The 25,710-nt window shown below is 38.1% G+C and overlaps 2 protein-coding genes across 2 annotated transcripts in view; both read left to right on the top strand.

Moving 5' to 3' along the window:
* LOC127630389 (uncharacterized) overlaps positions 1-25,710 on the top strand; it is a 320,692-nt gene that overhangs the window by 135,204 nt on the left and 159,778 nt on the right. The window lies entirely within an intron of this gene.
* The window catches only part of prdm6 (PR domain containing 6), a 50,128-nt gene continuing 30,264 nt past the window's right edge, over positions 5,847-25,710 (top strand). Inside the window, exons 1-3 of the mRNA XM_052107826.1 lie at positions 5,847-6,291; positions 8,356-8,663; positions 24,893-25,020. Coding sequence (XP_051963786.1) covers positions 5,847-6,291; positions 8,356-8,663; positions 24,893-25,020 — 881 coding nt within the window. The remainder of the gene's footprint in view (positions 6,292-8,355; positions 8,664-24,892; positions 25,021-25,710) is intronic.

Below are 25,710 nucleotides of genomic sequence, written 5' to 3'. Positions count from 1 at the left end.
CATTTTCAAAACGATGCCATTAAAGTGCTCATTATTCACTTCTCATGACACATATGACTTACTTAATGATGACAATATTTCCCAGATCACCCCCCACATGCAATCTTTTCCTCCTCTTATGCAATAAGGAGACATTTTACCATTGTAATGTTTGCATGTGAAACAAGAACGACTGGTTTGGTTGTTCTGGCGTGCTCAAGTACTTACAAGCTTCGGTACTGAAGCGTTCCAGGTGTGGACCCTGAAGTGACAGTGAGACTCAGAGAAGAGCCACTGACTCAACGACTGAAATGAGAAAGAACAGTGTGACACTGATGGCATCTTCAGATCTCTCACACCGTCTGTGTCGTTCCCTGCCGCTGCATGAGGACATGATGAGGCGGTTCAGACTCGATCTGGTTCAGCGCTCAGGAATGGGGTTGTTGTGGTGTAGTGGTTAATGATCTGGGTCAGTTACCGAAAGGCTGCCAGTTCAAACCCTGCTGTTGTGAGACATCAGTTATCACCGTGATGCCCTTGAGCGAGGCAATGGACCCTATCAGTGTAGACACCATATTTAATGTGAACATGAGATTGTGAGGTCTGTTCAATATCAGCACATCTCCTTTAACACGTCTATCTCTTGCATCCTCACTCTTATTCAGCATATGCTTCATTCCCAAATTGTGTGTAACTCACCAGCGTTGGTTAGAGTCATTCCGAAATGTAATCCGGATTACACAGTTAAAATTGTAATCGGTAATGTAATCTTTTAGGTTACACTTGTCTTTTAGGGACTCTAATCAGATTGCTGTTTGATTACTTGCGTTACATTTTTAAGTACCAATTTAAATACATGTAGCGTTCATGAAACATGCGTAAACATGAAACGTAACGGTCCCTAAACGGACTAATTGTTAAAGTAATCATACTGTAAAAAGTAATGTAATCCAATTACAAATACTTTTGTAATTTGATTATGCAATACAGATTACATGTAGTCCAAAACACTTAATTACTTTGGGTAAAAGCATCTGCTAAATGATTGATTGCTCACAGAAATGTTAAACTTCTCAAGGCATGATGGAGATGTTTGCTTTCATCTTATTAAAATACAAAGTTTGCTGTTTGTTGACTGTATGTATATATGTATATATATATATATGTATATATGTATATATGTATATCGCAAGAGTTGTTATACTTTACCTGTATTGGCTGCGCTTTGCACACTGATGTGAGTTCATCCTATATTCTGATTATACAACTCTGGACTTTTAAGCATATTTTGTCTATGGAAAATCTTGATGACATGGTGTGTCTTTAGCAAGCTGCAGTTTCCCGAGAGTCTGTTATGTGTTGCTCTTTCTTCTTTATATTATAATTATAGTCATTAAAAAATTACTCTTTAATTACACTTGTAAACAAATGTTGCAATTTTGCTGGATCTGTGAGGGTTAATTAAAGAGAACCGTTTTAGATCATAACATATGAGCCAGTCAATCTTCTGCTGATGTAAATGAGATTGAAAAGGTTTTTTTTCCGGCTGAATCATTTAAATCAAAGCGCTTGATTCATTCCGGCTCTAGTGTGCCTCTTCTGTTCTGCACAGGGACGGATTACCGACCAGGCCGATGGGGCCATGTGCCCAGGGGCCCTTGACTGCCAGGGGCCCTTGAATACCAGGGGCCTTGACTGCCGAGGGCCCTTCAATACCAGGGGCCCTTTATTGCCGGGGGCCCTTGACTGCTGGGGCCCTTGAATACCAGGGGCCCTTGACTGCCAGGGGCCCTTGAATACAAGGGGCCATTGACTGCCGGGGGCCCTTGAATACCAGGGGCCATTGACTGCCGGGGCCCTTGAATACCAGGGGCCCTTGACTTCCGGGGGCCCTTGAATACCAGGGGCCTTGACTGCCGGGGGCCCTTGAATACCAGGGGTCATTGACTGCCGGGGGCCCTTGAATACCAGGGGCCATTGACTGCCGGGGCCCTTGAATACCAGGGGCCCTTGACTGCCGGGGGCCCTTGAATACCAGGGGCCTTGACTGCCAGGGGCCCTTGAATACCAGGGGCCCTTTATTGCCGGGGGCCCTTGACTGCCAGGGGCCCTTGAATACCAGGGGCCCTTGACTGCCAGGGGCCCTTGAATACCAGGGGCCCTTGACTGCCGGGGGCCCTTGAATACCAGGGGCCTTGACTGCCGAGGGCCCTTCAATACCAGGGGCCCTTTATTGCCGGGGGCCTTGAATACCAGGGGCCCTTGACTGCCAGGGGCCCTTGAATACAAGGGGCCATTGACTGCCGGGGGCCCTTGAATACCAGGGGCCATTGACTGCCGGGGCCCTTGAATACCAGGGGCCCTTGACTTCCGGGGGCCCTTGAATACCAGGGGCCTTGACTGCCGGGGGCCTTTGAATACCAGGGGTCATTGACTGCCGGGGGCCCTTGAATACCAGGGACCATTGACTGCCGGGGCCCTTGAATACCAGGGGCCCTTGACTGCCGGGGGCCCTTGAATACCAGGGGCCTTGACTGCCAGGGGCCCTTGAATACCAGGGGCCCTTTATTGCCGGGGGCCCTTGACTGCCAGGGGCCCTTGAATACCAGGGGCCCTTGACTGCCAGGGGCCCTTGAATACCAGGGGCCCTTGACTGCCGGGGGCCCTTGAATACCAGGGGCCTTGACTGCCGAGGGCCCTTCAATACCAGGGGCCCTTTATTGCCGGGGGCCTTGAATACCAGGGGCCCTTGACTGCCGGGGGCCCTTGAATACAAGGGGCCATTGACTACCGGGGGCCCTTGAATATCAGGGGCCATTGACTGCCGGGGCCCTTGAATACCAGGGGCCATTGACTGCCGGGGCCCTTGAATACCAGGGGCCCTTGACTTCCGGGGGCCCTTGAATACCAGTGGCCCTTGACTGCTGGAGGTGGGGCCCTTCAGTCAAGCCCCCCCCAAATATTCACTTGGATCATTTTTTACTCAATGATAATTTATCTTTACATTACACAATGGGATGAACTGAAGACGAAGCATCATTTAATGGTCTCATTTAAACATCCAAACACTCCATTAAAATGCTAATTAATTAAGAATTTAATATGAAGATTATTACTGAATGTAACATGTGATGCACAGCTGCGAATGTGTTTCTCAATACTGTGAACTGATCACATGTGGCTGTATTTGAACAGAAATGGCACACATGGTAAATTCAGGGCAAACCCATTTACAGCAAGTATTTAAAGAAACAAACCCGAGCAGTGTCCTGAAAACCTGCCTTTACAGTCTCTGATGCATCTGAATGAGTGAACGTCAGTGTCTCTTGATCAAATGGCGCAATGCATTACTGTAATATACATCATGTGTTTGTCTATTGGAGTAAAGAACAGATGCAGGTATATAAAGCGCTTGTTTGTGTTAGGTCATTAACAGGCCTGTATTTATTACACATTTGAGTTGCAACAACAGGGTGAGCATCAGCTCCCATCTGAATAAACGTCTATATGAATGAATTATATACTCAGCAACCCGTGACCTTAAAACTATAATAAGAGGCGCTGGTGGCGGAATTCTTTATCGGACTCCTGTCAGAGCGGCCCGTTCATTTGTCTTTCAGCCATCAGCAGAATTAATTAACGAGAAATGCAAAGGGTCTAAGTGAATGTCAAACAGCAGTCTATGTTAATGAAACACACACCTAAACACCGAAAATATGCAAACGGAGCCCAAACGGACGCGCCGCGTTAATAATCCGGTTTTTGGCACAGAACATGATATATTTGGCCAGTTAATGCATCGATCCCCGTGGCCCCTCGAGAGCACTTTATTTCACTAGTCATTTATCAATGAATAAAAACACCGATACACTGTCATTATAGCAATGTTATTTCAAAGTATGACAGCCGGGATGTGGTTTTGAGGTTGGATTTGACATGCATTACCTGCTAAATATTAATACTAATAATAATAATTGCGCCATGACGCAGATTGCATTGAACTTTATCGAAGTGCCCGATCACTTCTTATTAGCTAATCTTATTAAGGATAAATCTACTCTGTTTGTCTGTTGTTATTATTCACATAATTTAAGAGTGAAATGCATTTGCAGACTCAAATTCATTTTTAGCCGATTATGTGTTTTGGTTGGTTATCAGTCCGCAGAGACCTCTAAATGACGAATGACCCTGTCAAAACGTTGCCAGTCAAAACATTTGACCCCTCCTGTGGTCGGAATGGTGTAAAAATGCCCTACACTGAGATACAGAGCTGCTATCCAAACAACACGAACTTTCTCAAGCGTCTGAACGGGTGGGAACACTTCTGCTATCTCGTGCCTTTATTTCATGCTCAAATCAAGAGAACATGAAGGAAATAATAGAATTATCCCAAAATGCCCGACTGCACGACTCATTCATTATCGTGGAACTTAAACACACAATCCTGACAACCAGTTATGATTCCACATAGTTTATTCACAATTCCAAACGAGGCTTTTTCTTTAAAACGCAGCCTGGGTTTAGAAGTGTCTGCTTATTTAAAATTATGGACTTAATAAACTCTACACTAACTAGTAACTATATATATATCAATTATATTTATAATAATAAATAATTCTAATGTAATAAATAAAATATAAATTAACAATAATAATATACAGAATAATAATTGTATAAATTAATTTTATAATAATAAATCATTTTAATCCAATAAATAAATAACAATAAATAAACAGTAAAAATATACAAAAGAATCATTTTAAATTAATTTTATAATTATAAATAATTATAATGCAATAAATTAATAACAATTAATAATACACAAAATAATCATTTTAAATTAATTTTATAATAATAAATAATTATAATGTTATAAATAACTAACAATTAATAATATGCAAAATAATAATTTTAAGTTAATTGTATTATAATAAATCATTCTAATGTAATAAATTATTAATTAACAATAAAAATATACAAAATAATAATTTTATAAATTAATTTTATAATAATAATAAATAATTCTAATGCAATAAATAAATAACAATTAATTATATACAAAATAATAATTTTAAATACATTTATTATAATAAATAATTCTAATGTAATAAATTATTAATTAACAATAAAAATATACAAATTATTAATTTTATAAATACATTTTATAATAATAAATAATTCTTACGCAATAAATAAATTACAATAAATTAACAGTAAAATATACAGAATAATAATTGTATAAATTAATTTTATAATAATAAATAATTCTAATGCAATAAATAAATAACAATTAATAATTTACAAAATAATAATTTTATAAATGTATTATTATAATAATAAATAATAATCTGATCAATTTTAATAATGCAATAAATTAATACAAATGAATAAACATCATATATAAACAGCACTCGCGAGACAGACGCGCAACATCAGCACGTGCTCGAGTGGGAGGACGCTTGCGTGCGCGCGGGACTCGAGCAGAACTTGCGGTCAGTAGTGTGATGGTGTGAGTGTGTGTGCGGGAGTCACAGCTCGGGCTCTTCTAATAAGGTAAGTCTCTTATTTCGCCTTTCTCGTGATCTCTGTGGCCTTTAAAAGATGAGTTTCACGGAACTCTCAGAAACCCGTTCCAGGCGCGTGAATGAGAATTGACGAGCGCAAAAGTCAAACACAAATCGGTTTCTTCACTTTTATACTTCCACTCCGCAGCTCATGACAGTGTTGACAATGTTCGGGAATATTCTGTTCAGCCATGAATTCCAGTCTGATTAGATTCAGTTTAAGTTAAGCAGGTTTAGATGGATTTCTTGACTGGAGAATCCACGAGACTCGCTCATCCATCATGTGCGCTCTTACAGTCGGACATGCTGAAGCCGGGCGAGCCCAGCGGTTCTGCTTTCCTCAAAGTGGACCCGACCTACATCCAGCACTGGCAGCAGCTCTTCCCGCAGAACCCGCTGAAAACAGCCGCTTTGACGCCGGTACCGGTGGAGAACCTCCGCCAGAGAGCCCACCTGATCTCGTCCACTTCTTCATCCTCGAGTTCTTCCACCACCCCGTCCTCCGTGTCCTCTATAGCGGGTCTGAGTCAGCTCGTGGTCCCGCAGATCTCGCTGTTCGGACAGACTCTGAGTTCCGACAGCAGCAGCAGCTCGTCTCAACCCAAAGAACTTTGTTTGTCGTCAAACTTTAAGAATGATAAAGGGTCTCGGTTGAAGCTGAGCTCCGAGGAGCTGGACTACTATCTGTACGGACAGCAGCGGATGGAGATCATCCCTCTCAACAACCACAACGGAGAAACCAATAACCGTATGTATATATTATTATTATTATTATTAATTACAGGACAGATATTACCTAAAGAGTTGCACATAGATTTCAATATGTGGTGTGTATAAAAAAAAAAATATATATATATATATATATATCTTTATTTTTATTTTATTTATTTTTTTATTTTAATACAGCACATATGTAAAAAACATTTCTTTCCCAATATATGGTGTATTACATTTAAAAAATATATATATATTTTAATACACCATATAGGCCTATATTTGTTTTTCAATATGTGCTGTATTAAAAAATAAAATAAATAAATATATATATATATATGCATATGCACTCAGTGTCTTAATATATATATATTAGTTTCATGATAAAATAACACTGCTGCATATCCGCAGGTAATTTCATTAATTCTGTCACATTTTTAGAACTTTTGAAGTTGACCAAAAATGTGTCGAGCGCTTAATTAGAGGCACTTTCTGTGTAATTAACTTTACAGGTGTGACTCGATTTTTAGAGATGTTCTGTCGTGTCGGAAGAAATATTGAGGAGTTTTTATAAAGATTAGGTCCTGAAATAATCAACGTGCAGTGTTATTTACCCAAATAAATACATGAATTAATGAATAGGATACAGATACAATTAACCACCCATTAATTATTATTAATATTTATAGATTAATATATAATGAAATAGACCAAAATGAGTTTAAAATCTAAATTGTTTTCAATATTTAAAATTGACGCATTGAAGATTGGATAATTGCATTAATTGTCAAGGTCAACAACTGTGATCTGTTCAACTCGAAATCATTCAATCTTCTGTTTGAATCTTTAATGGATTTTTCGACGCCGGTGGAGCGTTTTATCCGCACCGGTTTTCCGTCTTTAATTACCGTTATTCCAGTTTCCCCCTGAAGAACTAAATAAGCGCTTTTCATGCATGAAGGGAAATTCTGTATTAACATGAGAGTGTTTATTCGGAGTGATCAGCAGTAATCTTCATCGATAAATGCCAGCAGCAGATGAGGGATGAGCGGACAAGACACAATTAATTGCTGTATAGTTTTGTGGAGGAGAGTCGAGTGAGTGCGGATCACTGATCGATCTGCTCCATCGGCATCATTCATCATCCCTACACGGGACATGTGTGTGTCTCCGGGGGGCCGCGAGACTTCTTTATCACATTCGGGATTCTCATTTCTACAGCGGAACACATGTAGTTTAAAACGGGCCTTAATTTGGGTTCCTGGACACCGTTGGGCTCTGGCTCATGCCCAGTGAGATTACAGGAGGGTCTATAATACTTTAATGCACATTGCATGTAAATAACACCTCGCTGCATAAAATTACAAATTGATAAATGACAAAACAATGTCTAAAATGTTGGTGCAAATGAACCCGTGCAGTTTAATGAGCTACACCTCCATATCCAAATTAAGAAATAACCCCAAGCCTCTTCACAGATGCAGATTTAAGACACTCAACATATCTGACTAATTTAGTTACAGTTTGCTGTTTTTTAGTGTTTGCATTTAAACCAAAAATGATACAATGTGTATATTTAAAGCCCAAATGTACAAAACAAAAGGACACTGTTTTAAGGTGCAAGGGTTGTTACATTTTGGTACGTCTTGTTAAAATGTATAACTCGTTTCGGGGGATATAATTGCACCCTAAGGACCTATTGCGCACCTTTAATGGTACATTGATATGTTTCGTTCCTCTTGGAACATACACAGTATCTTTTTTGCCTCCTGAAGGGTATCACCCCAATATCGGCCATGCACCTTAAAATGTACAGCTTTAATATTTATTTCCTGTGATGCACATTTTTGAATGATTAATGCATCATGCATAAAGCTAAATAATATTGAGCTCTTCTTCATTTATTTAATTTATTTAAATTATATGCACCTGTTACCCTAAAATCTGAATCATAGGATTGTTGTTGTCCCAAGCGCAGTCAATGTCTTTATGGAGCATCTGACAAACGCACAATTTAAACTTTGTGACTCAGTGAAGGGGATCGTCCCATCTGTGTGCTGGGGTGAATAACTGCCCCTCTCGCTGTGCTGTCCCGCAGGCTGTGACATGTGTGCGGACAACCGTAACGGCGAGTGCCCCATGCACGGCCCCCTGCACTCGCTGCGGAGGCTGGTGGGGACCAGCAGCACTTCAGTTGCCGTGGCACCGCCAGAGGTCCCGGAGTGGTTGAGGGATTTGCCCCGTGAGGTGTGTCTGTGCACCAGCACCGTCCCGGGCCTTGGCTACGGCATCTGTGCGGCCCAGCGCATCCCTCAGGGCACCTGGATCGGGCCCTTCCAAGGCGTCCCCCTGCCGCTGGATAAAGTGCGGTCGGGATCCGTGCGGAACACACGACACTTGTGGGAGGTGAGTGCGTTTCATTCTCATGTTGACGTGATGTTTTAAGAACAAGCTGATGTGTGTCAAACACAAAGACAGATGAAGAATAAATAAATCTATAAATAATCCCTATATAGAGTTCAATTATAGGAACAGATCATCTGTGCAATATAGAGTGTCTTACAACTTCATGTGCTTTTGTTACTGGAGACATGATTAGGGACGCGTTCCCCAAAAGCATCGTGAGGAACTTTGATTGTATGTTCCGTTGTTCCAAACATATTTCAGTTAGAACGCACAATGCCAATGAACATCCACACACAGTTCATCTCTGTCCAGACTCTTTCTGTCAGCATGCGTGACAGTATTTTTAAATGTTTAGGATTTTCGACCTCGTCCTGAAGCAGTTTCTGCATCACGTGTTTGACTTGAGCAATAAACAAAAATGTATTTAGCTTTAAACGATTTTTTTATCCAACTATTATCTTTTCTTTCACACTAACTGAGTCACTCCATCATTACTCAATACCAAAAATAAAATACATTTCAATCATCATAAGTAAAGTCAACGGAGCTAAAGGCAAACATTAAAGGAATATTCCGGGTTCAATACAAGTTGATCTCAGTGGACAGTGTTAGTGTCATAATGTTGATTATTAAAACACAAATTAATTGTGTCTCGTTCCTCCTTCTCTTTAAATGTGTGTTCCAGTGAGACACTTCCAATGCAAGTCAATGGGGTTTAATCTGTACATCATTAAAATACTGTTTCACAAGTATAGACACAAGACATAAACAATATGTGTGTTAACATGATTTTACTGTCATTAAATCACTTAATAACCACATCTGTGTGAAGATAGAGACAATTATACTACTGTTGCCATGACGACGTAACACCGTAAACCCTGTAATCCATTAAAAACGAAAAATTAAACACAAGTTTTAATAGAAGAATTAATGTAAGTGCTTTTATAAAATTATAGGCGTCACATTTTTGCCTTGAAATGCTCTAAAAATTGCCCCCATTGACTTGCATTGGAAGTGTCTCACTGGAACACACAATTAAAGAAAAGGAGGAATGAATTATTGTGTGTTAATAATCAACATTATGACACTAACACTGTCGACTGAGATTAACTTGTTTTGAACCCGGAATATTCCTTTAAATAAAAGCTTATTTTCTCTTCACAAAATGTTTCAAGATCGAAACAATAAATGTCTTTATATTGAATATTGATGGAGCAGCATTTGTGTGAAAATAAATAATAACAGAAGGTTTTTTATATAAAAATGTGTGTTTTTTAAAAGGTGGCGAGGGAGCCTGTAGCCCCACACTTGGGTTTATATATCGTGTAGATGTCACGGCAATAGTTATAACATTATATCATCATATGCAAAACACTTTTGAGACAGCAAAATTAAAGATGATGTTTATTCCAAAAAAATCTCAATCATTTCCTGTTTATTACAATCACATTTCAGAACGTTTCAAGTATTCTCTGTTGTGATCGGATCACATGAGCACATTGTTTTTCTTCAAATATATGGTTATTAAAATATGTGCATTTTTTTAATATGAGCATTATTAATATATATATATATGCATAAGTACTCAAGATTCAGTGTCTTAACATTCATTATTAAATCTGTTCCAACCCACTGAAGAAAAAAGGTTTTACCCCAAAAGAAGCTGCAATATAATAATAATAATGTTTTTGTCTTCATTTCTATATCTTTAATTCCATGAGCAAACGTCCACTCATCGCTGCAGAAGTTATGACTCCACCCCCTGCGTTATGTCATTAATGTGCAAATGACAGATGTGTTGATATGTAACATTGTTGCTATGGTTTCACGGAACAGTCCAGACTAGCTGCAGTAGTGCATCATTTGGTGGTTAAGCAGCTTCAGAACATCGTTACACATGAAACAGCCCAGATCAACAAACACACGGTTACTGTTTCTATAGGGTCAGTGTGATGTCACTATATACGCTCACAGCTGTGAAGGGAACACAAACACAATACTCCAGCACACACTGGAATTCTCTTATCATGCCAGTGTAAAGCACAAACATTTCAGCACATAGTGTGTGTGTGTGTGTGTGTGTGTAGTGTAGTGTGTAGTGTAGTGTGTGTAGTGTAGTGTGTGTGTGTGTGTGTAGTGTAGTGTGTGTAGTGTAGTGTGTGTAGTGTAGTGTGTGTAGTGTAGTGTGTGTGTGTGTGTAGTGTAGTGTGTGTAGTGTAGTGTGTGTGTGTGTGTGTGTAGTGTAGTGTGTGTAGTGTAGTGTGTGTGTGTGTGTGTGTAGTGTAGTGTAGTGTGTGTGTAGTGTGAGTGTGTGTGTAGTGTAGTGTGTGTAGTGTGTGTGTGTGTGTGTGTAGTGTAGTGTGTGTAGTGTAGTGTGTGTGTGTGTGTGTAGTGTAGTGTGTGTAGTGTAGTGTGTGTAGTGTAGTGTGTGTGTGTGTGTAGTGTAGTGTAGTGTGTGTAGTGTGAGTGTGTGTGTAGTGTAGTGTGTGTAGTGTAGTGTGTGTGTGTGTAGTGTAGTGTGTGTAGTGTAGTGTAGTGTGTGTGTGTGTGTGTGTGTGTGTAGTGTGTGTAGTGTAGTGTGTGTAGTGTAGTGTGTGTGTGTGTGTAGTGTAGTGTGTGTAGTGTAGTGTAGTGTGTGTAGTGTAGTGTGTGTGTGTGTGTAGTGTAGTGTAGTGTGTGTGTGTGTGTAGTGTAGTGTAGTGTGTGTAGTGTGAGTGTGTGTGTAGTGTAGTGTGTGTAGTGTGAGTGTGTGTAGTGTAGTGTGTGTGTGTGTAGTGTAGTGTGTGTGTGTGTGTGTGTGTGTGTAGTGTAGTGTGTGTAGTGTAGTGTGTGTGTGTGTGTGTGTGTAGTGTGTGTAGTGTAGTGTGTGTAGTGTAGTGTGTGTGTGTGTGTGTAGTGTAGTGTGTGTAGTGTGAGTGTGTGTGTGTGTAGTGTAGTGTGTGTGTAGTGTGTGTGTGTAGTGTGTGTAGTGTGTGTGTGTGTGTGTGTGTGTGTGTAGTGTAGTGTGTGTAGTGTAGTGTGTGTGTGTAGTGTAGTGTGTGTGTGTGTGTGTAGTGTAGTGTGTGTAGTGTAGTGTGTGTGTGTGTGTGTGTGTGTAGTGTGTGTGTAGTGTAGTGTGTGTGTAGTGTGTGTGTGTAGTGTAGTGTGTAGTGTAGTGTGTGTAGTGTGTGTGTGTGTGTAGTGTAGTGTGTGTAGTGTAGTGTGTGTGTGTGTGTAGTGTAGTGTGTAGTGTAGTGTGTGTAGTGTAGTGTGTGTGTAGTGTAGTGTAGTGTAGTGTGTGTAGTGTAGTGTGTGTGTAGTGTAGTGTGTGTGTGTGTGTGTGTAGTGTAGTGTGTGTGTGTGTGTGTGTGTAGTGTAGTGTGTGTGTGTGTGTAGTGTAGTGTAGTGTGTGTGTGTAGTGTAGTGTGTGTGTGTGTAGTGTAGTGTAGTGTGTGTAGTGTAGTGTGTGTGTGTGTGTAGTGTAGTGTGTGTGTGTGTAGTGTGTGTGTGTGTGTGTGTGTGTGTGTGTGTGTGTAGTGTAGTGTGTGTGTGTGTAGTGTGTGTGTGTGTGTGTGTAGTGTGTGTAGTGTAGTGTGTGTGTGTGTGTGTGTGTAGTGTAGTGTGTGTAGTGTAGTGTGTGTGTAGTGTAGTGTGTGTGTGTGTAGTGTAGTGTGTGTAGTGTAGTGTGTGTGTGTGTGTGTGTAGTGTAGTGTGTGTAGTGTGTGTGTGTGTGTGTAGTGTAGTGTAGTGTAGTGTGTGTGTGTGTGTGTGTAGTGTAGTGTGTGTAGTGTAGTGTGTGTGTGTGTGTGTGTAGTGTGTGTAGTGTAGTGTGTGTGTGTGTAGTGTGTGTAGTGTAGTGTGTGTAGTGTGTGTGTGTGTGTGTGTGTGTAGTGTGTGTGTAGTGTGTGTGTGTGTGTGTGTAGTGTGTGTGTGTAGTGTAGTGTGTGTAGTGTAGTGTGTGTGTGTAGTGTAGTGTGTGTGTGTGTAGTGTAGTGTGTGTGTGTGTAGTGTGTGTGTGTGTAGTGTGTGTAGTGTAGTGTGTGTGTGTGTGTAGTGTAGTGTGTGTAGTGTAGTGTGTGTGTGTGTGTAGTGTAGTGTGTGTGTGTAGTGTGTGTGTGTGTAGTGTAGTGTGTGTAGTGTAGTGTGTGTAGTGTAGTGTGTGTAGTGTAGTGTGTGTGTGTGTGTGTGTGTGTGTGTGTAGTGTAGTGTGTGTAGTGTAGTGTGTGTGTGTGTGTGTGTGTGTGTGTGTGTGTGTGTGTGTGTGTAGTGTGTGTGTGTGTAGTGTAGTGTGTGTGTGTGTGTGTGTGTGTGTGTGTAGTGTAGTGTGTGTAGTGTGTGTAGTGTGTGTGTGTGTGTGTGTGTGTGTGTGTGTGTGTGTGTGTGTGTGTGTGTGTGTGTATGTGTGAGCGTGTATTTATCACTTTGTGGGGACCAAATGTCCCCATAAGGATAGTAAAACCCGAAATGTTTGACCTTGTGGGGACATTTTGTCGGTCCCCATGAGGAAAACAGCTTATAAATCATACTAAATTATGTTTTTTGAAAATGTAAAAATGCAGAAAGTTATTACAGGGACAATCCCCCCCGGAGCAACCTGGAGTTAAGTGTCTTACTCAAGGACACAATGGTGGTGACTGTGGGGATCGAACCAGCAACCTCCTGATTACCAGTTATGTGCTTTAGCCCACTACACCACCACCACTATCACACTCACTTTGCTTTGTTTGCTGTAGCTCTCCGTCAATCTTTGTATCACGTACAGGACGAGAACAGTGTCGTATTATAGTACAGTGACGGGATCAGACTGCAGTATATGATCGCCACATTCATTTACCATATTTACACGCTACTCTGAAGAATAACGCGGTACTTCCATGACGAATGACCAAAAAACATGGTAATGCCGTGGTACATTTTGGTATATTTTTGCCAGTGTGAACACTTTTTGGTCATCATGTTATAGACCAAGTGTGCACAAGCACAAGCCCTCAAAAGTGAAGTATAGGTCATAAGCCCCGCCTCCCCATGTTATTCAACGGGACGTGAGACCAACTAAACAATTAAATGACACTTCACATATCTTTTTTCCAAAGATAGTTTCTGTCGTTTACTGTCGTTTCTATCACGTTGATGTCATTTCAAGTGTTTGTTTTCAAAATAAGTTTGTTTTTAGTTATTTGATGCTATAAAACGCTGCTGTGACATCATGATTGACAGCTGTGATTGACAGGTTCTCTGAGTGAAGTAGTCACTGAAGGGATCTTCGGAGGACTGAGGAGATTGGAGCTTTAAATGTAATATCTACATTTCTATAATTAATTATTTCACACTGTCAAAAGTCAAAAGGGGCATGTGCTTGCGATTGATTCAGCGGGAGTGAGGGCGGGGCCTTGATTTCGCGGCTTTACTTCCTGCTCACTACTGCGCAGGTCTGGTCCCGAAACTGCAACTGCGCAGACTCAAGTCCCAAGATGTCAGCGCCATATCGGGACACTGGCGGCTTCAGTTCTCACCAATGGAAAAGAGCGAAGGGGCGTCGCCCATCTTTTTTTACAGTCTGTGTTATAGAGCTGCAGAATATCATTTCTGGCAGTTAAATATCTGGGGTTGGTACAGTTAGCGGCTCTATCTCAATTTATTCAGAATTACATTTGACTTAAAATAGTCTGTGACTGAAAGCTTTTTATTGAATGTATATACTGAATGATGATGGTGATAATGGGAATAATATGTTCTAGTGGTGGGCACACGGTCACTGGCATCATCTATGATGTCACCACTTGAGTGTGTATCAGTGGGTGTTCTTTTGGGTGTATTTTTATCTTCCATTCTCCACTACAGAGGTGACTTATTTAACATGCTTCATGTGTGTGTGTGTTCTGAGTGAACGCACTTCGAGCTGCATCACGCTCTCAGTGTAAACACAAGACTCTTCCACGCCGTGACATTCAATCCTGACCCAACGGATTCGTTTGGAAGTGAAACACACAGACTCTTGCTCACATTATTTCATTACTTCAGGAACGAGCGTGTTTAAGAGCAGCGCTGTGTGGTGTGTTCAACTGACTTTACGTTTAGTGTTTAGTCTGGAAGTTTATGAACCACATCTGACGTGCAGCTATTACAATTACAGACAATAAAAAACCTTGTTTGTGTAGGGCAGTTGCATGCCATATTCTTTATGCAATGTTCCTGAATGCTTTAACATTTCAATTGCATGTACAACTAGATAGGTACATTTCCTGAAGAAAATGTGAGTGGTCAAATAGCATTTTATAACTTGTTGATAAGCACTAAAATAATGGTAATAGAATGTTGCTGGCATATGTTTTTCATGATGGTAGCATGTAGTGTTATGTTTGTGTTACCATGATGCTAGCACGTTTTTAGAATGTTTTAACACTTCGCTAGGCGATGCTAACATGTGTTAGCATGATGCTAGCACGTTTTTAGCATGTTTTAGTACTTCGCTAGGCGATGCTAGCATGTGTTAGCATGATGCTAGCACGTTTTTAGCATGTTTTAGGGTGTGGCTATGAAGATTTTAGGTCATTACTTATTGGCTGCTTGATAATATAAATCCTCTGAGGGAGAGAGAGAGAGATGCAGGGCTGACAGGCCCTTTGGTGTCTGTGTGTGAAAACGTCGGTTGGGATTTAAATTTCTGAACATTCCGCAATGTTAAGTCAATGGGACTTTTTTGGCCACTTTTTCGTCCGCTGTGCGAACATCGTACACCCGATCGCTTAGAAAAGATACAGCGCACCTCTCCTCAATGAGCCGCACGATTTGACGCCTCACTCGGGGGTCTGAAACGGACCCTTTATTAATGTGGACATGAAGATTCCTCTAAATATCTTTTTCTGTTAATGATTTTGTTTTTAATTAATCAAACTGTTTCATATGACAGAGTGAATCACAATCGACAGTATTCGTGTCATAATGTTGATTATTAACACAGAAATTAATTTAGTCTCGTTCCTCCTTTTCTGTATAAAAGCTCAAATGTGTGTTCCAGTGAGACACTTATAATGGAAGTCAATGGGGGTCATTTTTAGAGGGTTTAAAAACAGAAATGTGAATCTTATAATTTTATAAAAGAACTTCTATTAAGTATAATTTGAGCTGCAACTTTGTTTAAATCATCATTTTTATGGTTGCTTACATCGTCATGGCAACCCAGTAGTATAATTGTCTATAACTTCACACAGATGTGGTCAGTGAGTGATTTAATGACAGTAAAATCATGTTAACACACATATTGTTTATGTGTTAATCAACATTATGCCACAAACGCTGTGGATTGAGTTTGACCCGCTGAACTCCGAATACTTCTTTAATCTTGATGGTTGCGTGTCTTGAATGTCAAAAGTCACAAAGTGTTTCATGTCGATCCAGAGGCGTATATATAGACACTAAACCGTGTTTCAATGAATAATACAGTTTTCTGTTTGTCCTGAGCGTGTAATGAAATGAGCCTGATTATATTTCACAGTCCGTAAACACACAAAGAGCTCGTTGACTTCTTTTCAGCATAAACAATAAGCCGAAAGAGTTTCTGGCACAAAGCCGATAAAGTGAGACGCAGATGAGGCCAGCGACTGAGAGAGTTGAAGCGATAAGGAGCGCCGCTATCACCTCCAGAGACGCATGCAGACCGCATCAGAGCACAACTGCACCATTTACATGCTCAAACCTCTCGCCTCATGACCTGTGAGTGTTTCCTGTGATAACTCGCCGCGGCTCCATTAGCTGTTCGTCTCTCCTCGAGCACTGGAAGCTCTCAGCGATCTCTGCACGAGTCTTGACTGAGTTTAATGGCTGCTGGGTCCTGATTTACCCGCTGTAATAAGGTCAAGAGGTCACGCGCCTGTCAGCCAGACTGTCTCCCGTGCGTTCTCTTCCTCTGTGGGCCGGTCATTGACATGGCGCTGGTCAAAGACTATTTACTGCGTTCAGTCAGTGACAGGGTCCAATCACTGAGGTGTAAATGTCACCTGGAGAGATTGAGTAGTAACGCAGTGACAGACCCCCGTCAGGTGTGATCAATAGCGGGACGAGGGACACTGAGAGCTGCAGGCTTGACTCATTACGGAGGGGATGTGATAACTCCTTCAGTCGGATTGTCCGGTTTAGTCCATCAGGAATATTCCCATAAACACAGTAAAACACATTTCACTTCAGATTCACTCATCAGCACGAACTCATTCAAACACTGCGTGCGGGAATTTATAAATTAAACAGTTTTATTGATACTGTAATGTAGATGAATCTGTGTTTAATGCAAACTATTATTTCCTTACAGAATTATTTACTCGTTTTCCTGCAAAAATATCTAAACATTTTTAAAGATACATTCACTTGAGATATTTTCAGAGAAATCGAATAAAATGAATTCTCATAAGGAGAAGAAAGGATTAGTCACTGCGTTGAGAAAGAAACCCCACTCCATTGCCAAATCAGTTTTTCTTGTTTTAAGCACAAACTTCACAAAACATTGTTCGATTTCTCTGAAAACAAGACGGAATATATTACATCATTCTCCTTTTTTAATGATGTTTAATATATTTACTGGAAAATAAGACAAAAATACTCAGTACACACTACTTTTAAGATACTTTTATTGTACTTTTATGATATTTTATGGTACTTTTATGATACTTTTAAGGTACTTTTATAAAACTTTTATGATATTTTTTGGTGCTTTTATGATACATTTATGGTACTTTTATGATCATTTTTTGGTACTTTTATTGTACTTTTATGATACTTTTATGGTACTTTTATGATACTTTTATGGTACTTTTATGATAATTTTTTGGTACTTTTATGATACTTTTATGATACTTTTATGATACTTTTATGGTACTTTTATGGTGCTTTTATGATACTTTTATGGTACTTTTATGGTGCTTTTATGATACTTTTGGTACATTTATGATACTTTTATGGTACTTTTATGATACTTTTATGGTACTTTTATGGTGCTTTTATGATACTTTTATGGTACTTTTATGGTGCTTTTATGATACTTTTATGATACTTTTATGGTACTTTTATGATACTTTTATGGTACTTTTATAAAACTTTTATGATCTTTTTTGGTGCTTTTATGATACATTTATGGTACTTTTATGATCATTTTTTGGTACTTTTATTGTACTTTTATGATACTTTTATGGTACTTTTATGAAACTTTTATGATACTTTTTGGTGCTTTTATGATACATTTATGATACTTTTATGGTACTTTTATAATACTTTTATGATACTTTTTGGTGCTTTTATGATACATTTATGGTACTTTTATGATCATTTTTTGGTACTTTTATTGTACTTTTATGATACTTTTATGATACTTTTATGATACTTTTATGGTACTTTTATGATAATTTTATGGTACTTTTATGGTGCTTTTATGATACTTTTGGTACATTTATGATACTTTTATGGTACTTTTATGATACTTTTATGGTGCTTTTATGATACTTTTATGGTACATTTATGATACTTTTATGGTACTTTTATGATACTTTTATGGTACTTTTATGATACTTTTATGATACTTTTATGATACTTTTATGATACTTTTATGATACTTTTATGGTACTTTTTTGGTACTTTTATTGTACTTTTATGATACTTTTATTGTACTTTTATGATACTTTTATGATACTTTTATGATACTTTTGGTACATTTATGATACTTTTATGATACTTTTATGGTACTTTTATGATAATTTTTTTGTACTTTTATGATACTTTTATGATACTTTTATGGTACTTTTATGGTACTTTTATTGTACATTTATGATACTTTTATGGTGCTTTTATGATACTTTTATGGTACTTTTATGATAATTTTTTTGTACTTTTATGATACTTTTATGATACTTTTATGGTACTTTTATGATACTTTTATGGTACATTTATGATACTTTTATGGTGCTTTTATGATACTTTTATGATACTTTTATGATACTTTTATGGTACTTTTATGGTGCTTTTATGATACTTTTGGTACATTTATGATACTTTTATGGTACTTTTATGATACTTTTATGGTACTTTTATGATACTTTTATGGTACTTTTATGGTGCTTTTATGATACTTTTATGGTACTTTTATGATACTTTTGGTACATTTATGATCATTTTGTGGTTCTTTTATGATACTTTTATGAGTATCATAAAAGATGAGGTGCTTTTTTGCTGCTTTTTTGTCATTTTGGAGTTTGTCAGACTTAGTGTTCATTTACTTTCATTACACAAATAAGAGTATCCAGGATATAATAAAAAAAACACTTATAATGCAAACAAATTATTTTCTTTATGAATATTTTTGGCTTGTTTTAATCTCAAGATATTTTTACTGGAAAAACAAAATGACATACAAAATCATAATATCTTACGTCGTTCTGCTTCTCAAATAATTGATTATTGTTTAATTTTTATTATTTTCTTTTTATAATAATATTTTATTATTTGTATCTTTTGTACATGTAAATGAAAAAATAATTATTTGCACCATTCTGGGTTGGTTTGTAAATATAATTCCATTGAAAGTGTTTGGATTTGCTGTTTATTTGTTTGTACATCATTTTTTGCTTTTAAAGACACAGTTCACCCAAAACTCTAAATTCTGTCATCATTTACTCACCCTCATGCCATCCCAGATGTGTGTGATTTACTTTCTTCTGCAGAACACAAATGAAGATTTTTAGAAGAATATTTCAGCTCTGTTGGTCCGTACGAAGCTTAAAAAGCACATAAAGGCAGCATAAAAGTAATCCATAAGACTAATCTTTTCTGAAGTGATATGATAGGTGTGGTGAGAAAAAGACCAATATTTAAATGAATAGTTCACCCAAAAATTGATAGGTTGGTGTAAGAAAAAATAGATCATTAAAAGTTTTTAACTTTAAATCGCTGCTTCCGGCCAGTGCTGTATTTCTGTTTGAAATGAACTCTCATGTGACGTTCTCTCCTCTGTTGTGTACAAAGCGCACGCTTCTGACTTCTCGCGTGAACGAGCCATTGCGCTTATGTCACTAATGTGTCGACTGCTGGCAGGAAGTGATTTTTAAAAGTTAATAAATTTGTAATTATCAGTTTGTCCACCAACCAATCGATTTGCTTCAGAAGACATTAATTGATCGACTGGAGTCATGTGGATTACTTTTATGCTGCCTAATATGAATTTTGGACCGTCAAACAGCAGCAGACTGATGGCACATGTTTACTTGCATTGTATGGATATTCTGAGATGAAATGTGCTTATCATTTTCGGTTCTGATGAAGAGGAAAGTCATGTTTTGGGTGAACTTATCCCTTATATATTGATCTGTTTCTCACCCACACCTATCCTATCACTTCTGAAGACATGGATTAAACCACTCTAGTCATATGTGAAAGTGTAGATTTATAGTAGATGATGACTTAAATATTGATCTGTTTCTCACCCACACCTATCATATCACTTCTGAAGTCATGGATTAAACCACTGGAGTCATATGTGAAAGTGAAAGTGGAGATTTATAGTAGATGATGACAAATATTGATCTGTTTCTCACCCACACCTATCATATCACTTCTGAAGACATGGATTAAACCACTCTAGTCATATGTGAAAGTGTAGATTTATAGTAGATGATGACTTAAATATTGATCTGTTTCTCACCCACACCTATCATATCACTTCTGAAGACATGGATTAAACCACTGGAGTCTTATGTGAAAGTGAAAGTGTAGATTTATAGTAGATGATGACTTAAATATTGATCTGTTTCTCATCCGCACCTATCATATCACTTCTGAAGACATGGATTAAACCACTGGAGTCATATGTGAAAGTGAAAGTGTAGATTTATAGTAGATGATGACTTAAATATTGATCTGTTTCTCACCCACACCTATCATATCACTTCTGAAGTCATGGATTAAACCACTGGAGTCATATGTGAAAGTGAAAGTGGAGATTTATAGTAGATGATGACAAATATTGATCTGTTTCTCACACACACCTATCATATCACTTCTGAAGACATGGATTAAACCACTCTAGTCATATGTGAAAGTGTAGATTTATAGTAGATGATGACTTAAATATTGATCTGTTTCTCACCCACACCTATCATATCACTTCTGAAGACATGGATTAAACCACTGGAGTCTTATGTGAAAGTGAAAGTGTAGATTTATAGTAGATGATGACTTAAATATTGATCTGTTTCTCATCCGCACCTATCATATCACTTCTGAAGACATGGATTAAACCACTGGAGTCATATGTGAAAGTGAAAGTGTAGATTTATAGTAGATGATGACTTAAATATTGATCTGTTTCTCACACACACCTATCATATCACTTCTGAAGACATGGATTAAACCACTGGAGTCATATGTGATAGTGAAAGTGTAGATTTATAGTAGAAAATGACTTAAATATTGATCTGTTTCTCACTCACACCTATCATATCACTTCTGAAGACATGGATTAAACCACTGGAGTCGTATGTGAAAGTGAAAGTGTAGATTTATAGTAGAAAATGACTTAAATATTGATCTGTTTCTCACTCACACCTATCATATCACTTCTGAAGACATGGATTAAACCACTGGAGTCATATGTGAAAGTGAAAGTGTAGATTTATAGTATAAAATGACTTAAATATTGATCTGTTTCTCACACACACCTATCATATCACTTCTGAAGACATGGATTAAACCACTCTAGTCATATGTGAAAGTGAAAGTGTAGATTTATAGTAGATGATGACTTAAATATTTATCTATTTCTCACTCACACCTATCATATCACTTCTGAAGACATGGATTAAACCACTGGAGTCATATGTGAAAGTGAAAGTGTAGATTTATAGTAGATGATGACTTAAATATTGATCTATTTCTCACTCACACCTATCATATCACTTCTGAAGACATGGATTAAACCACTGGAGTCATATGTGAAAGTGAAAGTGTAGATTTATAGTAGATGATGACTTAAATATTGATCTATTTCTCACTCACACCTATCATATCACTTCTGAAGACATGGATTAAACCACTGGAGTCGTATGTGAAAGTGAAAGTGTAGATTTATAGTAGATAATGACTTAAACATTGATCTGTTTCTCACTCACACCTATCATATCACTTCTGAAGACATGGATTAAACCACTGGAGTCAGTATGTGAAAGTGAAAGTGTAGATTTATAGTAGAAAATGACTTAAATATTGATCTGTTTCTCACTCACACCTATCATATCACTTCTGAAGACATGGATTAAACCACTGGAGTCGTATGTGAAAGTGAAAGTGTAGATTTATAGTAGAAAATGACTTAAATATTGATCTGTTTCTCACTCACACCTATCATATCACATCTGAAGACATGGATTAAACCACTGGAGTCATATGTGAAAGTGAAAGTGTAGATTTATAGTATAAAATGACTTAAATATTGATCTGTTTCTCACACACACCTATCATATCACTTCTGAAGACATGGATTAAACCACTCTAGTCATATGTGAAAGTGAAAGTGTAGATTTATAGTAGATGATGACTTAAATATTTATCTATTTCTCACTCACACCTATCATATCACTTCTGAAGACATGGATTAAACCACTGGAGTCATATGTGAAAGTGAAAGTGTAGATTTATAGTAGATGATGACTTAAATATTGATCTATTTCTCACTCACACCTATCATATCACTTCTGAAGACATGGATTAAACCACTGGAGTCGTATGTGAAAGTGAAAGTGTAGATTTATAGTAGATAATGACTTAAACATTGATCTGTTTCTCACTCACACCTATCATATCACTTCTGAAGACATGGATTAAACCACTGGAGTCATATGTGAAAGTGAAAGTGTAGATTTATAGTAGATGATGACTTAAATATTGATCTATTTCTCACTCACACCTATCATATCACTTCTGAAGACATGGATTAAACCACTGGAGTCGTATGTGAAAGTGAAAGTGTAGATTTATAGTAGATAATGACTTAAACATTGATCTGTTTCTCACTCACACCTATCATATCACTTCTGAAGACATGGATTAAACCACTGGAGTCGTATGTGAAAGTGAAAGTGTAGATTTATAGTAGAAAATGACTTAAATATTGATCTGTTTCTCACTCACACCTATCATATCACTTCTGAAGACATGGATTAAACCACTGGAGTCGTATGTGAAAGTGAAAGTGTAGATTTATAGTAGAAAATGACTTAAATATTGATCTGTTTCTCACTCACACCTATCATATCACTTCTGAAGACATGGATTAAACCACTGGAGTCATATGTGAAAGTGAAAGTGTAGATTTATAGTATAAAATGACTTAAATATTGATCTGTTTCTCACACACACCTATCATATCACTTCTGAAGACATGGATTAAACCACTCTAGTCATATGTGAAAGTGAAAGTGTAGATTTATAGTAGATGATGACTTAAATATTTATCTATTTCTCACTCACACCTATCATATCACTTCTGAAGACATGGATTAAACCACTGGAGTCATATGTGAAAGTGAAAGTGTAGATTTATAGTAGATGATGACTTAAATATTGATCTATTTCTCACTCACACCTATCATATCACTTCTGAAGACATGGATTAAACCACTGGAGTCGTATGTGAAAGTGAAAGTGTAGATTTATAGTAGAAAATGACTTAAATATTGATCTGTTTCTCACTCACACCTATCATATCACTTCTGAAGACATGGATTAAACCACTGGAGTCATATGTGAAAGTGAAAGTGTAGATTTATAGTAGATGATGACTTAAATATTGATCTGTTTCTCACTCACACCTATCATATCACTTCTGAAGACATGGATTAAACCACTGGAGTCATATGTGAAAGTGAAAGTGTAGATTTATAGTATAAAATGACTTAAATATTGATCTGTTTCTCACACACACCTATCATATCACTTCTGAAGACATGGATTAAACCACTCTAGTCATATGTGAAAGTGAAAGTGTAGATTTATAGTAGATGATGACTTAAATATTTATCTATTTCTCACTCACACCTATCATATCACTTCTGAAGACATGGATTAAACCACTGGAGTCATATGTGAAAGTGAAAGTGTAGATTTATAGTAGATGATGACTTAAATATTGATCTGTTTCTCACTCACACCTATCATATCACTTCTGAAGACATGGATTAAACCACTGGAGTCGTATGTGAAAGTGAAAGTGTAGATTTATAGTAGATAATGACTTAAACATTGATCTGTTTCTCACTCACACCTATCATATCACTTCTGAAGACATGGATTAAACCACTGGAGTCATATGTGAAAGTGAAAGTGTAGATTTATAGTAGATAATGACTTAAATATTGATCTGTTCTGACGCACACCTATCATATCACTTCTGAAGACATGGATTAAACCTCTGGAGTCATATGGATTACTTTTATGCTGCATTTATGTGCTTTTTGGAGCTTCAAAGTTCTGGTCACCATTCACTTGCATTGTATGGACTTACAGAGCTGAAATATTCTTCTAAAAATCTTCATTTGTGTTCTGCAGAAGAAATAAAATCACATACATCTGGGAGGACATGAGAGTGAGTAAATGATGAGAGAAGTTTAATTTTTGGGTGAACTGTCCCTTGCAGTTTTCCAGCAGTCAGTAAATGCGAGTGATGTCAGATGAAACCTGTACGACTCACTTTCCTCACAGGACATGTTAGTCAAACCATCACTGGAGCTCCACAAGATACATGAGGTGAAAACAGAGGAATGAGAGCGGGGTCACAGGGGTCACGGGGGTCACAGGGGTCAGATCCGCTCCAGTGACGTCTGCTAGAGACATGTTTTATAATGTCAACAAACAATCTACAGTACGCTGTCTTTATATCATGCTCGATGCTCTTCATGATTGATGTGTTCACATCTCTGTGTCTTTTGTGTAAAGCACCGTGTGTCTAATAAAGTTATATAAAGATGAAATATCAGTAACACTGTGAAGCACAGATAAATGCCATTAATCATCACAAACAGAAGCCGTGGTGAGAATTAAGACTAAGATAAAGAAAGCAAATCCTATGGCAAGTTTATTCTCTGTGCTCCTCTGCATTTATTTTCCCTTTTTTGATTAAATCAGTTTTATATAGCAGAACCAAATCATACAGTGTTTAAACCGCAGCTGAATTGTTGTTTGCTGACAGATTGTTTGGTAAATGTTTTCTGTTTCAGATTTATGATCAGGAGGGCACGTTACAGCACTTTATTGATGGTAATGAACCCAGTAAATCCAGCTGGATGAGATACGTCCGATGTGCCAGACACTGTGGAGAGCAGAACATGATGGTGGTGCAGTACAGGTACGGTACACACGACTGTATATCACACGTCTGAGATGAGGGAAAGTGTTTCTAACGGACCATGAATGATCTGAATCCTGTCAAAGCCTTTCTAGCAAGTCGGCCATCTTTGGAACACTCTCGGGAGGTTATTTCCAGTCATGCCAGTACATGGGGAAAGAACGAAATCTCAAGTTAGTGAGTTGATTGACAGGTGATGTCTGTATGTAAAAGGTGATTGGCTCATTTACCTGTAAGGCGGGACTTCCTTTCTACATCAGTTGGGCGCTCCAATTTTTCCCATGATTTTAATAGAAGTGGTCCGTCTCTACTAGATAATCTCTGAACTAAACAAACACTAATCCAGTGGTTCTGAACTAGCCAGTCACAACCCAATAATGGACCACAGGTCTGTTCTGATTGGGTCACCAATCACACAACACGTGAGGTGACAGTGGGGTATGTGAGGTGATAATTGGACACGTGAGGTGACAATGGGACACATGAGGTGACAGTGGGGTACGTGAGGTGATAATTGGACACATGAGGTGACAATGGGGGTACGTGAGGTGACAATGGGGGTATGTGAGGTGACAATGGGGTACGTGAGGTGACAATGGGACACATGAGGTGAGAATGGGACACATGAGGTGACAATGGGACACATGAGGTGAGAATGGGACACATGAGGTGACAATGGGACACATGAGG

This window comes from Xyrauchen texanus, chromosome 37 (genome assembly GCF_025860055.1).
Source record: "Xyrauchen texanus isolate HMW12.3.18 chromosome 37, RBS_HiC_50CHRs, whole genome shotgun sequence".
Taxonomy (NCBI): Eukaryota; Metazoa; Chordata; class Actinopteri; order Cypriniformes; family Catostomidae; genus Xyrauchen; species Xyrauchen texanus.
Note: the sequence above shows the minus strand (reverse complement) of the source record. Positions and strands in the feature narration are given on the sequence as shown.